Below are 18,091 nucleotides of genomic sequence, written 5' to 3'. Positions count from 1 at the left end.
CTTCTGTGGATGTGCTGTTTATTGCTGCATTGCTTCTGACCCAGGCAGTGGGCTGGAGACAGGGATGACCCTTCATCCATGAGGTGCTAATATGAAAGGGGGAAAAAATAGATGATGGATGGAAGTGGAATGGGTAAGGGTGGGTGCACACCTTGACTGGTTACCCCACTTATATGGGGAAGAAGCCTTCAGTGTACTGATTGATGGATAGACCTAAACATAATCCAATCGATTGTTTACATAGTATTTGGTTCTTCAAATATCAACTATACAACTAGTTCTGTCACAGTACATACAAACATTTATACAAAAAGGCCTTATCCCCTTTCTAATAGGAATAGCCAAATTGAATCATACACCAACCTTACAACCATCCTGCTCCCACCCAAAATACATTCATTGCCCCATCTTAGCACTTCATGAAAGTTTCCCTGTCCCCAACCACAAATCAATGCAGTGAGGCAATGGATTGATTGATACTATGAACTGAAAACAAAATTAACCTTTTCAATACGATGATGCCTATGCAGGTGTCATGAGGTGCGAGTGGGCATACAAGGATGCCAGCACTGCCATCTTGATTGTGGTTATATCTATTTTGTAGTTGTAGCTGAGTGATCCCTGAATTCTGTGAACTGGTTTGATCAACTTTTCTGTATTTATCATTACTCAGTGACAGAGAACAAGTAATACAACAGTGACCTGTGACTTTATATTTTATTATGTGCACAGTGTGATGCATCATACATAGGCATCTAATGCTATGCACGAGAATTTGACTCGTATTGAAGAGGTTAAATACAAACACATATTTTATCTCACAGCCTCTCCACAACCTTCCACCACTCACTTTGACAACCACTTTATTACATCTATCTACACACCATGGGCTTCTTCCCCCTTATATGGGAGGTAGCCAAATCAAAATGTACATATCCACTTTCATCCATTCCACTCCCATCCACTACCCTTTCCTCCCTCATACAGCTCCTTATGGATGAAGAGTCATCCCTGTCTCCTACCCACTGCCCTTTTCTTCTCTACTGTATTACATACTGTATGAAATCTTAAATATCCTTCTACATACATACGTATACCAAAGGCTTTTTCCCCCTACATGGGGGGTAGCCAAAAAGAAAAAGGCATAAAAACCACTCCCACCCATTCCATTTCCTATATATTCCACTCCCCTCCACCCTCCTCCCTCCCTCTTATCTTGGCACCTCCTGGATGACAGGTCATCCCTGCATCCTGTCCACTTCCCTGGGTCAGAAGCAGTGTCGCAAGACACAGCACATCCACAGCAAGGCTGCTTCATAAATATCCTTCTGTCCCACATAATTTATATATACATAAATATCCTTCTGTTCCACATAATCTATATTTCTACAGTTCATCTTTCTTACACTATATGCAAATATTTCTCCCCAAACCTTAAACCAATGTCATGTACAAGTAACACATCAGAGGAGTACTCACCATTGAAACCATAACAAGATTTGTAACTAGTTCTATGTTTAGTCTGCTGGCAACCCATTTCTGTGTGATCTGCACTGCCTTTTCATCCTCTTCATTCTCAAGTTTGTTGAAAATTGGATCTTCTTTGACCTCTGGTTCCAGACGAGCTCTTTTACTTGGGGGCTCACGCTTGGGTCTCTCACGATTATCAGCTCTTTCTTCAGTCAGCCTTTCTCTCTTCACACGATTCTTTATATCATCCTTGCTTGGCATAGATTTGTTAACCTGTGGGAAAATACTTCTATTCTTAATTCATACTTTATCTCAGATATGTGTGCATGCATATATATACAGTATATAACGAACATGTAACTGGTATAAACACAATTTGCGTAAATTGCTTGTTACTTTGTCATTAAAATTGCTTAAGGTTTATTTATTGTAAAAAATCCATTGTTTTGATTTATATTATACATGAGAGATATAAAAGCAGATTCAAAACATCTACTTTTCATAGTATGATTTTCATATTTAATAATCTTAGAATTATTCCAGTCAGTATTGTGGCCTGTATCATATCTATGTCTAACAATGGCATTATTCATATTGTAAGTTTACATGTCATATCTATGTTGCGATATTCTTTTATTCTTTTATAAAAGAATATCAGAACATAAATATGATACATTGGATCCCATACTCTGTGTTTGGCTTCTCTCCTACTGTTGTATAGAGCATTGTTTTCAGTTGCTTAGTTGTTAATATGATATGCTAGGTTAAAGAAAGAAAATACTTATTATAGAGTATTCTTATTAGTAAATTCATAATAGGCATCTGCTAGACATGGTTATATGTACATAAATATCCTTCATCCTTAATTAATTGATCAAACTCTTCTACAAATGCCTTAGCTGCAGGCGCATCACTGCTAGCAGCCTCACCTTTCGACAACACGTGGGAACCTGGTAACGCTCTCGAAAGTGATGAAACCACCCAGCACTCGCTTTGAATTCATGTGAAGCGTATTCTTCACCTGCACCTTCTTTCAACATGTGAAATTAACTTGTAGCCTTACTTTGCACTGCTTGCAACATCCCTTTCACATTTCTTTGCCTATTACAGTATCTTCCAACCACAAGTATAGCAACTTTTCCATCTCTGCCATAACTGTTGTATGTGATGCCGGGCTGCCACAACTATCTTATGCACTGCGCTGCCAGACATATACATTAAACTCATAATAGGCATCTGCTAGACGTGGTCATAAGTACGGGTGGTCATAACTCGTGTCCGTTGTAACTCGGAGAGTGAATGTATGTATGTATGTATGTGTATGTGTGTGTGTATATATGTATATATATATATATATATATATATATATATATATATATATATATATATATATATATATATATATGTATATATATACATACATACATACATATACCAAGGCTTTTTCCCCCTTCCAAGGGAGGTAGCCAAAAAGGGAAAGGCATAAAAACACTCCCACCCATTTCATCCCTAAATACACTCCACACCCCTCCCACCCTTCCTCTCATCTGAGCACCTCCTGGATGACGGGTCATCGCTGCACCCCGCCCAGGGTCAGAAGCAGTGTCGCAAGACACAGTACATCCACAGCAAGGCCGCTTCATTCAATCGGCGACCCCCCCTCTCCGTCCCCCTTTGCATATAAGGCGAGGACGGGGAGAAATCCCTTCGGGCTGCGTCAAAATTTACTCACACATACTACCCCACCCCCCCGCCCATTCCTCCTCATGCAGTCACAACATCATCCATATACAGCCATTCTCCACTCACCTCTGTCTTCCGTCCTCTCCCTTCCTTCCTCAACAGACATTCCCCTCTTCCCCAAAGCCCCCTTCACCCCATCCATCCACCTCATCCTAGGACGTCCCCTCATGTTCACTCCCTCCACATTTGCCTTCCATACCTCTTTTACTAGTCTTTCTTCACTCATTCTTTCCATGTGTCCAAACCATCCTAATATTCTTTCATCAACCCTATCTCCCAAATCCTTTTTTACCCCTGTTCTCCTCCTCACCTCCTCATTTCTCACTCTATCTAGCCTAGTAACCCCCACCATACTTCTCAGACACCTCATCTCAAACACATTCAAACTCCTTCTCTCTTCTTCTCTTATGTTCCACGTTTCTGCCCCATACAGTGCTGTTGGCACAATCACTCCTTCATACAGTCTCCTCTTCGCATCCATTCCCAAATGTCTATTCCTCATTACACTCTTTAAACCACCAAGGCATTTACTCGCTTCTCTCAATCTACATTCTACCTCCACCTTCACTCCACCTTTTCCTGCTACACTTGCACCCAAGTATCTAAATCTATCCACTTCCTCCAGTCGCTCTCCCTTAATGTTCACTTCCAGTCTACTGCCACTTTCACCCCTTGTACATCTCATCACCTTACTTTTACCCACATTTATCTTTAGCTTTCTTCTATCACATACTCTCCCAAACTCTGCCACCAGCTTCCTCAATCCCTCCTCTGACCCTGCCACAAGCGCAGTGTCGTCCGCAAACAACAGCTGGCTCACCTCCCACTTTTCTCCATTTTCTTTAACCATCTCCAATCCCTGACTCACTACCCTAGCATTCACCTCTCGCACCACCCCATCCATGTATAAGTTGAACAGCCAGGGTGACATAACGCATCCTTGACGAAGTCCCACCTTTACTTCAAACCACTCACTCTCTCCATTTCTAATCCTAACACATGCTCTACTACTCTCATAAAAACTCTTGACAGCTCCCAAAAGCTTTCCTCCTATCCCATAAATCTGCATAACCTCCCACAGTGCCTTTCTGTCTACCCTATCATAAGCCTTTTCCAGATCCATAAAAGCCCAAAAAACATCCTTCCCCTTTCCTATAGCTTTCTCACATATCTGTCTTACCACAAAGATCTGATCTACACAACCTCTACCCGTCCTAAATCCACACTGTTCCTCACCAATTACTCCTTCTGTTCCTCTCCTAATCCTCTCAATTAAGATCCTCCCATACGCCTTCCCTACTACACTCAACAGGCTAATCCCTCTGAAATTACTACATTCACACTTGTCCCCTTTTCCCTTGTAAAGAGGAACTATACAGGCACTACTCCAGTCCTCCGGTACTCTACCCTCTCTCCAGCAAACATTAAATAACCTCACCAACCAGTCCACCATCACTGAACCTCCCTTTTTCAGACATTCTGCATGACATCCATCCAGACCAGGTGCCTTACCTGCTTTCATCATCTTTACAACTGCCTTCACCTCATCCTTCCTTATTTCTCCTCCATTCTCCTCACTCATCACTCTCATTTTCTTCGCATTTCCCACTGCAGCTATCTTTCCTTCCCTATCCTCCTTCACATTCAGCAACTCCCTAAAATATTCTGCCCATCTTCCCCTCACTGCCATCTCTTCCATTATCAACTCTCCATCTGTACCTTTTACCTTTTCTTCCCTACTTGATTCGCCTCCTCTTCCTCTCTTAATTTCTTTCCAAAACATCTTTTTATTACTTTCAAAATTTTCTGTCATACTCCTACCCCATTTCACATCTGCTCTCCTCTTTGCCTCCTTTACCTTTTGCTTTACTTCTCTTTTCTTTTCTTTGTACGTCTCATATGACTCCCCTGTCCTCTTTTGTAACCAATCTGTGAATGCTCGCTTCTTCTCTTCTACAACCTTCTTTGTTTCCTCATCCCACCATTCACTACCCTTTCTTCTATTTCCCCCTGTCCTTCTTGTTCCACACACCATCCTTGCACACTTTAAGACTCCCTCCTTGAACCATCCCCATTCCTCCTCCACGCCCATCTCTGCTCTATCCTTTACTCCCTCCCACTCCTCCTTCAGCTTCTTTTCGTACTCCTTCTCCTTTTCCTTTTCATTCAAGGAGTTCACTCTAAGAACCTCCCTACCTTTTGTCCCTTTCCTCCTTCTCCATCTATCCTCCACTCTCAGCTTACCTTCCACCAAAAAATGATCTGATATTCCCCCACCCTCTCCCCTTAGCACATGTACATCCTTAACTCTTCCTATCATAATCCTATTTACCACTACATAATCCATTAGCGCTCTATCTACCACCCTTCCCTCCACCACCCTCTCCCATGTGTACTTATGCTTGACTTTCTTCCGAAACACTGTATTTGCTATCATCAACTCTCTTTCTAGACACATTTCCACCATCAACTCTCCACTACGATTTTTTCCTGGAACTCCACACTTCCCAACCACTCCATCGATTGGACCATTTCCCACCCTAGCATTAAGGTCTCCCAGTACTATTACATTGACATTTCTTCCTAAACCCTCTATGCACTCATTTAAATCTATCCAAAAGGCCTCCCTTTCTTCCATGCTCTTCTCACTGCCCGGCCCATATGCACTTACAAAGACCCACATCTCCTTTCCCAGTTTCACCTTCATCCACATTATCCTTGAGGAAACCTCCTTCCACTCCACTACCCCTTTACCTATCTCCTCACTTACTAGAATAGCCACCCCTTCCCTCCCTCGCCCTCTCTTCACTCCTGATAACCTCCCACTTACACTCCCAAACTTACACTCACCCTTCCCTTTCAACTTAGTTTCACTCAAAGCCAACACATCCAACTTTCTTCTCACAAACATACTACCTATCTCTTCCCTTTTACTCTCATCTGTACCACATCCACGCACATTAAAAGACCCAAACCTTAGGGTGCTGGCCCGAGGCCCTCTAGCACCCCTTATGCCTTTCCTTTGCTTTTTAGTTAAATTGCCCCTTGGGGCTACAGGGAGAAGGATGCCTAGTCCCTCTCCCCGTCCCTTTCTTCTCGCCTCTTATGATCCAAGTGGGAAACTTGGTGGCAGTATTCTTTTCCCCCACCACAGGGCAGTGAGCTAAACAAAGAGAGCAGTTGGAGTTTTATTCACTGACGTTTCATACTTACCAGGACATTCTCAAAGTACTTTGAGAATGTCCTGGTAAGGACAAAACTTCAGTGAACAAAACTCCAACTGTTCTCTCTGTTTAGCTTACCACTCTTACACTCATTTGTTTTCCATAGTTCAACATATATATATATATATATATATATATATATATATAATATACATATATATATATATATATATATATATATATATATATATATATATATACACAGACGCTCCTCTACTTACGTTCATTCGTTTTACGTTTTTTTTATTTTACGTTTGAGCTGACTGTAATTTTTTTTTTTTTGTGTGAATCTTTTAGTTTAGCGCGCTCTCCGTAGTATGAGACTTTCAAACAATACTTACGCATGATGCTGCATCCATTGTTTACATGGCACAAATGACAGACTGAACGTGCCTTGCCTCCTCCTCCTCCCTCCTTCTCCACCATCTCACTTTATGTTGCTTGAATTTAATTTATTTGAAATTAATGTTATTATTTTACATTGTTATGTTTATAATTAATGATTTAGGGGTGTTTTATAAGATACAGTAATAGAACTTATGGATGTATAGTACAGTATGAACGGTCATACATTACTGGAACGCACAGTAACAACTTACGTTCATTTTCACGTTATGTTTGGCTATTCGGAACGTAACTAAAACATAAGTTGAGGAGCGTCTGTACATATAATATATATATATATATATATATATATATATACATATACCAAAGGCTTTTTTCCCTACATGGGGGGTAGCCAAAAAGAAAAAGGCATAGAAACCACTCCCACCCATTCCATTTCCTATACTGTATATTCCACTCCCCTCCATCCTTCCTCCCTCTTATCTTGGCACCTCCTGGATGACAGGTCATCCCTGCATCCTGTCCACTGCCCTGGGTCAGAAGCAGTATAGGCCACTTCATAAATTCGGCGACTCCCCTCTCCGTCCCCTCATGCAGGAAAGGAGAAGACGGGGAGAAATCCCTTTGAGCTGCGTCAAATTTGTTCTCATACATACTTCCTCACCCCCCATCCCCCACCCACTCCCCCTCATGCATCACAGCATCATCTATACACAACCCCTCTCCATTCACCCTATCTTCTGTCCTCTCCCGTCCTTCCTCCACAGACATTCCTCTCTTTTGTAATGGCCCTTTCACTTCATCTATCCATCTCATCCTAGGATGCCCCCTCATATTCACTCCTTCTACCTCTACCTTCCACACTTCTTTTACTAATCTTTCTTCACTCATTCTTTCCACGTGTCCAAAACATCCCAATACTCTTTCAAAAACCCTATCTCCCAACTCCCACTCCCCTCATCACCTCCTTGTTTCTCACCCTATTCAGCCTAGTAACCCCTACCATACTTCTCAGACATTTCATCTCTAACACATTTACTTTTTCTCTCTTCCTATCTTATGTTCCATGTTTCTGTCCCATACAGTGCGGTTGGCACAATCACCCCTTCATACAACCTCCTCCCAGCATCCACCCCCAAATATCTATTTCTCATTGCACTTTTTAATCCCCCAAGGCATTTACTTGCTTCTCTCAATCTACATTCCACCTCTACTCCTCTCTTTCCTGCCACATTCACCTCCAAGTACCTAAAGCTATCCACTTCCTCAAGCCTCTCTCCCTTAAAACTTCCAATTCGCTATCCTCTTCCCTTGTACACAGCCATGCACTTGATTAAATTATGAAGCAAAGTGCTCACAGAATCAACATTCATACCTCTGTTGCTGTAACTCCAATGTCATTGAGAAGTGTAGTTATATCTTCATGGTAGTCGTAGGCTGCTGTATGCTTCAGGAGATTAAGGAGTTGAATTTTGAGGTGTTTCCGCACGCTGTTCACTTGAGATCTGGTCAAGGTGGGTGGCAAGTTGACTGGATTCAGGAAAAAGATAGAATGATTTTAAACACCAATGTAACACCTGTTTTATGACAATATTAAAACACTCGATGTGTAAAAACTCATTTTGAAACCAATAACAGTGTTGTTGAATTCTTATTTAATGTCTATCTATATATAATATGGGAGTTAGCCATCCAAGGCATGCAGGATACCTAAATATAAAGAAATACTATAATTGCACTACATGCATACATACATATACCAATGGATATTTCCCCCTTACAAAGGAAGGTAGCCAAAAAACAAAGGCATAAAATCCACTCCCACCCATTCCATCCCCACATACTCCACTCTCATTCACCCACCTCCCTCCCTCTTATCTTGGCTCCTCCTGGATCCTGGGTCATCCCTGCATCTAGCCTATTGCCCCTGGGTCAGAAGCAGTGTAGCAAGACATAGCACATCCACAGCAAGGCTGCAGCAAAATACCATTCACACATACTCCCTCACCCCATCCCCCACCCTATTCCCTTCCATGCATCACAGCATTATCCATTCACCCCTATCTTCTGTCTTCTCCCTTCCTTCCTCAACACACATTCCCCTCTTTTCCCAATGCCCCTTTTACCCCATCCATCTCATCCCTGGTCGACCCTTTATGTTCACTCCTCCCACACCTCCTTTACCAATTGTTCTTCACTCATTCTTTCCATGTGTCCAAACCATCCCAATACTCTTTCATCAACCCTATCTCCCAACTCCCTTTCTATCCCCACTCTCCTTACCTCCTCGCTTCTCACTCTATCCAGCCTAGTAATCCCTATCATACTTCTCAGGCACCTCATCTCAAACACATTCAAACTCCTCTCTTGTGTTCCATGTTTCTACCCATACAGTGCTCTTGGCACAATCACCCCTTCATATAGTCTCTTCTTTGCATCCATTCCCAGATGTCTCTTTCTCATTACAATTTTTAATCCCCCAATGCATTTCCTTGCTTCTTTCAATCTACATTCTACCTCCACCTCAACTCCTCCCTTTCCTGCCACATTTGCACCCAAGTATCTGTAACTATCCACTTCCTCCAGTCTCTCTCCCTTAATATTCACTTCCAATTTGCTGCCACACTCTCACCTTGTACATCTCACCAATCTACTTTTACCCACATTTATCTTCAACTTCCTTCTTTCACACACCTTCCCAAACTGTCACTAACTTCCTTCATTCCTCCTATGATCCAGCCACAAATGCAGTCATCAGCAAACAACAAATGACTTATATCGTACTTTTGTCAATTTTCTTTAACCATCTCCAATCCCTGACCCATTACCCTTGGGTTTACCTCTCACACTACCCCACCCATGTATAAATTGAACACCCAAGGCGACATAACACACCCCTGGCAATGTCCCACCTTTACCTCAAACCATTCAATCTCTCCACTTCTGATTCCAACACAGGCTATACCACTCTGGTAAAAACTCTTGACTGCTCCCAACAGCCCTCCCCCCATCCCACACATCTGCAACACTAGAGATGGGAAAAAGGGAAATGTAGTAATCTTACAGGGAATCATGTTATGTTTAGTTGGTAAGGTATATGGAAAGGTATTAACTAAAAGGATCAGGAAGGCAACAGAGGAGATAACTGGGAAAGAGTAGCATGGCTTTAGGAAAGGATGAGGGTGCATAGATAAATTTTTCATAGAAAGACATATGCAAGAAGATAAGATAAGAGGGAGGGAGAAGGGTGGAGGGGAGTGGAATATATAGGAAAGGGAATGGGTGGGAGTGGTTTCTATGCCTTTTTCTTTTTGGTTACCCCCCATGTAGGGGGAAAAAAGCCTTTGGTATATGTATCTATGTATGTCCTTGGCTAAGGGTAAGGGTCTCTTTCAGGCCTTCATGGGTTTGGAGAAGCCATATGATAGGGCTAACAGGGACACATTATGGAATGTGTTGAAGATGTACGAGATATGGGAAGTCTTTTGAGGTTTTAATTAGTAGCAGATTTGTGTGAGTTTGAAGGAGTTTGCTTGTTGGTTATGCTGATTTGTATGGTGGTGTGGTTGTTGGAATTTAATGTTTAGGTTGGGGAGTTATTCTAGTACTTGTTTCTCCTATGGTTGTGTGTTTAGCTATATTGAATGGTGTACATTCAGTTCACCTGCCAGTATGTGATCTGTTAGTGAACTGAGAGGTTGGAGTTGTGGGATGCAGCCATGGGGAGCTGCTGTGGTGGGTAGTATGTTGATATCTGTGTTGCTGGAAGTTGGTTCCTTTGTTTACAGAGTGTGATTATTTGAATTGTGGTGCCTCTTCATGCTTTTTTAGTTTATTTCTATTCTGTTAGAGAAGGTTATACTGTTATGTATAAGTATTATGAACCCCTCTTTTGTATTGAGGGTTGGTCTTCTCAGACTGTTGTGTCTTCAGTGTTAGCTTAATTTCCAGTATTAGTGCTATGTATATGTTTTGGCTAAGTAGGAACTGAAGCAGCTCCATGTGTTTGTAATACTGTTGATGTTCAGGATGTTTCTGAGCTGGAGTGTTTTTATGACTAAGTGTATATAAGTGCCAAATGCAGCTCTAACCATCTTGCCATGCAAAAGGTATAAATGAAGTAGAACCTGCTATATATTGTAGGCTAGGAAGTGATGCTGACCACAGCTGCAGCCCTGCGCACCAGAAATTTCACCTGATCCCTAACCCCACAAAGACGTGGTATCATTTGAATGACATTTTTGCTTTGGCATACAAAACTATGCTTTATCTATCTTTATATCAAAAGGTTTCTTCCACCTTACATGTGAGGTAGCCAGCCAAGGCATGCAACAGCCCATCACCCATCCAACACCTATTTGTTTTTCTTTTATCTTAGCTCCTTGTGGATGAAGGTATGTCCCTGCTCCCCCACCACCACTCCCACCCCACCCCACCTGGGTCAGAAGGAAGGCAGTAAGACAGAGTACAACCAAAGCAGGGCCCAACAGTCTAAGCCCAAGCTCCACCACTTCATTTACATGACAACCTTCCTTCCTCGTCTCCTCATGTCAATTTATTGTCCATTCCCTACCATTCTCCACTCCCACCAATGCATTTCATGCCTCTTCTAAAATATAAGGTGTTCCCTTAATCTGTCGTCCATTCTTACCATATAACTTCTTAAGGGCATTTATGACCTTCCCCATGAATTGGGGTCGTCCTTTGGCAATAATGGTCAGAGAGGACATACAGGTCATCAAATTCACAGAGCTGATATGTATGGAGCCCTGAAAGCTGATGAGTCTTCCCAGCACCATCCTGCAAAATAGAAAAAATATATACATATATATCAATGTTAATAAAGAAAATAATAATAAATACATATGTACATACCAAGGGATTTTTCTCTTTACAAGGGAGGTAGCCAAAGTCAAGAGGCATAACTCCACTCCCATTCCCCACCCTTGCTTTCTTCCCTTTCATCTTGGTTCCTCTGGGATGACAGGTCATCCCTGCATCTCACTCGTCACCCTGGGTCAAAAGCAATTCAGCAAGACACAGCACATCCACAGCACGGCCACTTCATTTAATTGATGATGCCCCCCTCCATGCCCTCATGCACAAACATTAAAGAAGGGCTGCATCAAAACACCACTCATGCATAACAGCTCCCATCCCCCACCCACTTCCTTCCATGCATCATAGTATCATCCATACAGTCATTCTCCACTCACCCATATCTTCATGTTGCAAGATGACTGAATGAAATATTCAATCCCTTAGATGTCCAGTGTATACATGCACTCACATGCATTTTAGCTACAGGGTGTCAGGTCATGACCTCTCCAGACAACTCCCATGGAACACCCTATTGTGTTGGACCTCACCCACAGTCATTTGACTGAGCATGAAAGGACACCTGCAGCTGCTACTGCCAACTGCAAGTCATCATATGACCGATATAATTTTACTATGTGCTTCATGCTTGTATATATATAAAACCTATGCATGAATACTGAGTGTCCATACTCAGTTCATGTATCGTACAGTGTAGAAGTAGATTAAGCAATAGTTAGTAGAGAATAAATTATACATAACATTTTTATTTGGCAAGAGCCACCATTTGAATTTGTATGTAAAATAGCACCATTGGCAACTGCCAGTGTTTTCCATGTATAATGATTTGAGATGTTGATCAGTCTAGACAGAGAGATTAGAGAAGAAACCACAACTTCGTTTATCTCAATGCCTCCAAACCCAATGTAGACTACAAACAAGTCTACACTTTTGCCTTCTCCCTTCCTTAATCTCTTCACTCCGGGGCACATCGCACGTCTGGCAGCATTAGCTGCCCGACATGCGATGTTGCGTCATAATAATCGCATCATAAAAAATAAAGTCAGTGCTCAATCATTCGTTCTCTTTCACCCGTGTATTTTAATAACCATAGAAAATATGATGAAGCCAGTTTAGAGAGAATGAAGGTTACGTAGGTACGACTACAATAAATATAATCAAGACGCCGATGTTGGCATCATCGCATACCCACTTGCTCCTCATGACGCCTACGTAGGTGTCACCATATGGAAGTGGTTAACAGACATTCCCCTCTTGCTCAATGCCCCTTTCACCCTATCCATCCATCTCATCCTCAATCATCCCCAAAAGTTCACTCCATCCACCTCTGCCTTCCATACTTGTACTAATCTTTCTTCACTCATTCTTCCCATGTGTTCAAACCATCCCAATACTCTTTCATCAACCCTATCTCCCACCTCCTTTCCCACCCCCAACTCTTCTCAACTAATCATTTCTCACTCTATACAACCTTGTAACGCCTGCCATATTTCTCAGACATTTTATCTCAAACATATTCAAATTCTTCCTCTCTTATGTTCCATGTCTCTGGTCCATACATTGCTGTTGGCACAATCACCCGTTCATACAATCTCTTCTTAGCATCCATTCCCAAATGTATATTTTTCATGAAACTTTTAAATCCCCCAAGGCACTTGCTTCTCTCAATCTACATACATATACCAAAGGCCTTTTCCACCTTACAAGGGAGGTAGCCAAAAAACAAAGGCATAAAATCCACTCCCACCCATTCCATCCCCAACATACTCCACTCCTATCCACCCTCTTTCCTCCTTTTATCTTGGCAACTCCTGGATGACGGTTCATCCCTGCATCTCACTCACTGACCTGGGTCAGAAGCAGTGTAGCAAGACACAGCACACCCACTGTAAGGCCACTTCATTAAATTGGCGACCCCCTCTCCATCCCCTCATGCAGAAAGGGAGAAATCCCTTTCAGGCTGCATCAATTTATTTTTCACACATACTCCCTCACCCCCATCCCCCATCCAGTCCACCTTATGCATCACAGCATCATCCATACACAACCATTCTCCTTCCACCCCTATCTTGTCTTCTCCTTTCCTTCCTCATCAGACATTCCCCTCTTTCCCAATGCCCCTTTTACCCCATTCATCCATCTCATCCTAGGTCACCCCCTCATGTTCACTCCTTCCACTTCTACCTTCCACTAATTTTTCTTCACTCATTCTTTCCATGTGTCCAAACAATCCCAATACTCTTTCATCAACCCAATCACTCAACTCCCTTTCCATCCCTGTTCTCCTCCTCACTTCCTCATTTCTCACTCCATCCAGCCTAATAACCCCTATCATACTTCTCAGGCACCTCATCTCAAACACATTCAAACTCCTCCTCTCTTTCTCTCATATGTTCCATGCCTCTGCCCTATACAGTGCTGTCAGCACAATACTTCACACAAACCCTTCCCAGCACCCACCCCCAAATGTCTATTTCTCATTACCCTTTTTAATCCACCAAGGTATCCACTCACTTCTCTCAAGCTACATTCTACCTCCACCTCCACTCCTCCTTTTCTCACCACATTTGCACCCAAGCATCCAAAACTATCCACTTCCTCCAGTCTCTCTCCCTTAATACTCACTTCCAGTCTGCTGCCACTCTCCCCCTTGTACATCTCATCACCTTACTTTTACCCACATTTATCTTCAACTTCCTTCTTTTGCACACCTTCCCAAGCTCTGTCACTAACTTCTTTATTCCTTCCTCTGATCCATGCCATCAGCAAACAGCAACCGGCTTATCTCCCATTTTCTTTAACCATCTCCAATCCCTGCCCCATTACCCTTGCATTTACCTCTTGCACCACACCATCCATGTACAAATTGAAGAGCCAAGGCGACATAACACATCCCTGATGAAGTCCCAACTTTACCTTAACCCCTTCCATACGGTGCCGCACACGTAGGCGTCATGAGGAGCAAGTGGATTCGCGACGCTGCCATATCGGCGTCTTGATTATATTTATTGTAGTCGCCCCTGTGTTTTTACATTCTCTCAAATGTGCCCTGAATCCCATTCTCTGTGGTTTTCAAAATTCGCGGGTGAAAGAGAGAACGATCGATATAAGCGGTGACTATATTTTATGATGCGAGTATTATTACGACACGTCGTACGGCTGGCATTGGCTGCTGCCTGCGAGATTTAAGTTCCGTACTGAAGTGGTTAAACCACTTACTCTCCCTATTTCTAATTCTAACACAGGCTCTACTACTCTCATATAAGCTCTTGACTGCTCTTAACAGTTTTCCTCCTATCCCATATATCTGCAATACCTTCCACAGTGCCTTCCTGTTTACCCTGTCATAAGCCTTTTCCAAATCCAGACCCAAAAAAATCCTTAACCACTTCCATATGGTGACGCCTACGTAGGCGGCATGAGGAGCAAGTGGGTACTCGATGATGCCGACGTCAGCATCTTGATTATATTTATTGTAGTCATACCTACGTAACTTCCATTCTCTCTAAACTGGCTTCATCATATTTTCTATGGTTATCAAAATACACGGGTGATAGAGAACGAACGATTGAGCACCGACTTTATTTTTTATAATGAGATTATTATGATGCAACATCGCATGTCGGGCAGCTAATGCTGCCAGATGTGCGATGTGCCCCGGAGTGAAGTTAACCCCTTCAATACGATGACGCCTACGTAGGCGTCATGAGCAGCAAGTGGGTACACGAGGATTCCAAAGTCAGCGTCTTGATTATATATATTTAGTTGTACCTGTGTGACCCCCATACTCTGGAAACTGGCTTCATCATATTTTCTATAGTTATCAAAATTCACAGGTGAAAGAGAATGAGCAACACAGCAGTAACTTTATTTTCTATAATGCGAGTATTATGACGCAACATCGTACGTCTGGCAGCTAATGCTGCCCGCAAGATTTTGGCCCGGAGTGAAGGGGTTAACTTTCCTAAAGCTCACATATCTGTCTTACCACGAAAATGTGATCTATGCAACCCCTACCTATTCTAAACCCACACTGTTCCTTACCAATTACTTCCTCTGTTCCTTTCCTAATCCTCTCAATCAAAACCCTCCCATAAACCTTCCCAACTACACTCAACAAAATGATCCCTCTGAAACTACTACACTCACACTTGTCCTTTTCCCTTGTAAAGTGGAACTATACAGGCACTCCTCCAGTCCTATGGCACTCTACCTTCTTTTAGACAAACATTAAACAACCTCACTAGCCAGTCCACCATCATTGTACCTCCCTTTTTCACAAACTGCATGACACCCATATAACCCAGGTGCCTTACCTACTCTCATCATTTTAATAACTGCTTTCACCTCATCTTTCCTTATTTCTCTTCCATTTTCCATATTGATCACCAGCATTATCTTAGTTTCCCAATGCAACCACCTTTCCCTCCCTATCCTCTTTCATATTTAGCAACTCCCTAAAATATTCTGCCCATTTTCCTCTTACTGCCATCTCTTCCATTATCATCTCTCCATTTGCATATTTTACTTTTTCTTCTCTACTTGATTTGCCTCCTCTTCTCTTATTTTCTTTCCAAAACATTTTTCATTACTTTCAAAATTTTGTCATACCCCATTTCACATATGCTCTTTTCTTTGCCTCCTTTATTTTATGCTTTGAGTGGTGGGATGAGAAAGCAAAGAAGGTTGTAGAAGAGAAGAAGCGAGCATTTGCAGATTGGTTACAAAATAGGACAAGAGACTCATATGAAAAGTACATATACCAAGGCTAAGGGGGAAAAAGCCTTGGTCTATGTACTTTTCATATGAGTCTCTTGTCCTATTTTGTAACCAATATGAAAATGCTCGCTTCTTCTCTTCTACAACCTTCTTTGCTTTCTCATCCCACCCCTCTTTACCCTCCCTTCTATTTCCTCCCATCCTCCTTGTGGAACCATTACTAACCATAACCAACCATGCACATGATCCACAGACATGTGATATGGCACTCGTCTTGAGGAAATCTTATATCTTGCTGACTTCACATATTTCCCTGTTGCAAAATGCAGAGTAAGACAACAGGATGTCGTCACATGAAGATGCCTAATGTCACCAAACAGACCCATTTGAACCCCATTCTTACACCTACCCCAATTACATTACCCGTAAGCTAACATATACATACCATGTCTAACTACACCCACCAACCAAATCTACAGCAACACTTCTCACCAACTGGACAAAAGAACACAAATACATACCTCATCTCTACATCAACAACACTCTAATACCACACACAAACACACCGAAAATTCTTGGTGTAACATACGATACATCCATGTCTTTCAAACAACACCTCACAAACATAAAAAACAAATGCACACCTAGACTTAACGCACTTAAGTCAATCACTGGAACAACATTTGGACAAAACAAAGAAACTAATATAACAATATACAAACAATGCATACGCTCAGTGATGAATTATGCGAGTCCTGCATGGGCTCCTAATCTCAGTGAGACACACCACAACACCCTTCAAATCATACAAAACAAAGCCCTAAAAACAATTACAGGCTGCACAAATACATCACCTACAGACCATTTACACCATGAAACAAAAGTCCTCAAAGTCAAGGACCACCTCGACATGAGAGGCACACAAACACTTGCTGCAGCCACCACAAACACATCACACCCGCTACACTACATAGCAGAACACCCACACACACCAAGAAACATTAAAACTACACCCAAAGACCTTTATTACGCACAGATACTCTCTTCTCTTCCTCCACAACCACCAAATACCAGCCTCCGGAAACATATTCATAATCATATCACTCACCGCTCCATTAACACACTGAAAGACAACACACTGCTGCATGCCAGACCCCCTGATATCCACCCTTCTGAATCCTCTCTCCCACGAAAGGACAGAGTCCACTTGGCCAGACTGCGATGCGGTCACCACCCAGCACTTCTAAGCTACCAGAAGAGGCTGGACGACCGTGTTGTGAACAGCTGCCCAGGATGTAACACTTCACCCCATACCATACAACACATAATGGAAGACTGCATTATACACAATCATGCACGCAAACAACACAACATACACTCTATAAAGGATTTGTGGGAAAACCCAGTTTCGGCTGTGGCCTTCCTTGGGGAGACGGGACTGCTCGGACAGACAGTCTAGGGAACGACAACAACAACAACAACCATACAACTAACCCCTATAATATAGAACCAACACCAATGCCAGAGCTGGCCAGGTCAAGAGCCTGTCAGACAGATCTGACCAGGTCAAGCACCTGGCAGAGGGTAGACATCTACCCAGGGCTGTGTCGAGGTGAAAGCCCGGCACTTAGTGTATTTTGCCCAAAGGACCTATTCATAATCTCTTGTTGGTGACCCAGATCATATTGTTAATAAAAGAAGAAATCACCATCAAGATATTTCTCACCCACATTAAGCCCCTCTTATAATGC

General features: G+C 42.4%; 1 protein-coding gene across 3 annotated transcripts in view; it reads right to left on the bottom strand.

Moving 5' to 3' along the window:
* The window catches only part of Sym (symplekin scaffold protein), an 80,302-nt gene that overhangs the window by 38,134 nt on the left and 24,077 nt on the right, over positions 1 to 18,091 (bottom strand). For all 3 annotated transcript variants that reach the window (XM_076205700.1, XM_076205697.1, XM_076205698.1), the window contains exons 5-7: positions 11,434 to 11,582; positions 8,158 to 8,312; positions 1,480 to 1,743 (exon numbers count right to left, since the gene is read on the bottom strand). In XM_076205700.1, the coding sequence (XP_076061815.1) occupies positions 1,480 to 1,743; positions 8,158 to 8,312; positions 11,434 to 11,582 (568 nt within the window). The remainder of the gene's footprint in view (positions 1 to 1,479; positions 1,744 to 8,157; positions 8,313 to 11,433; positions 11,583 to 18,091) is intronic.

Source organism: Oratosquilla oratoria, chromosome 22, assembly GCF_046742065.1.
Source record: "Oratosquilla oratoria isolate Oo_2021 chromosome 22, ASM4674206v1, whole genome shotgun sequence".
Taxonomy (NCBI): Eukaryota; Metazoa; Arthropoda; class Malacostraca; order Stomatopoda; family Squillidae; genus Oratosquilla; species Oratosquilla oratoria.
This window is presented reverse-complemented; position numbering and strand designations above follow the sequence as displayed.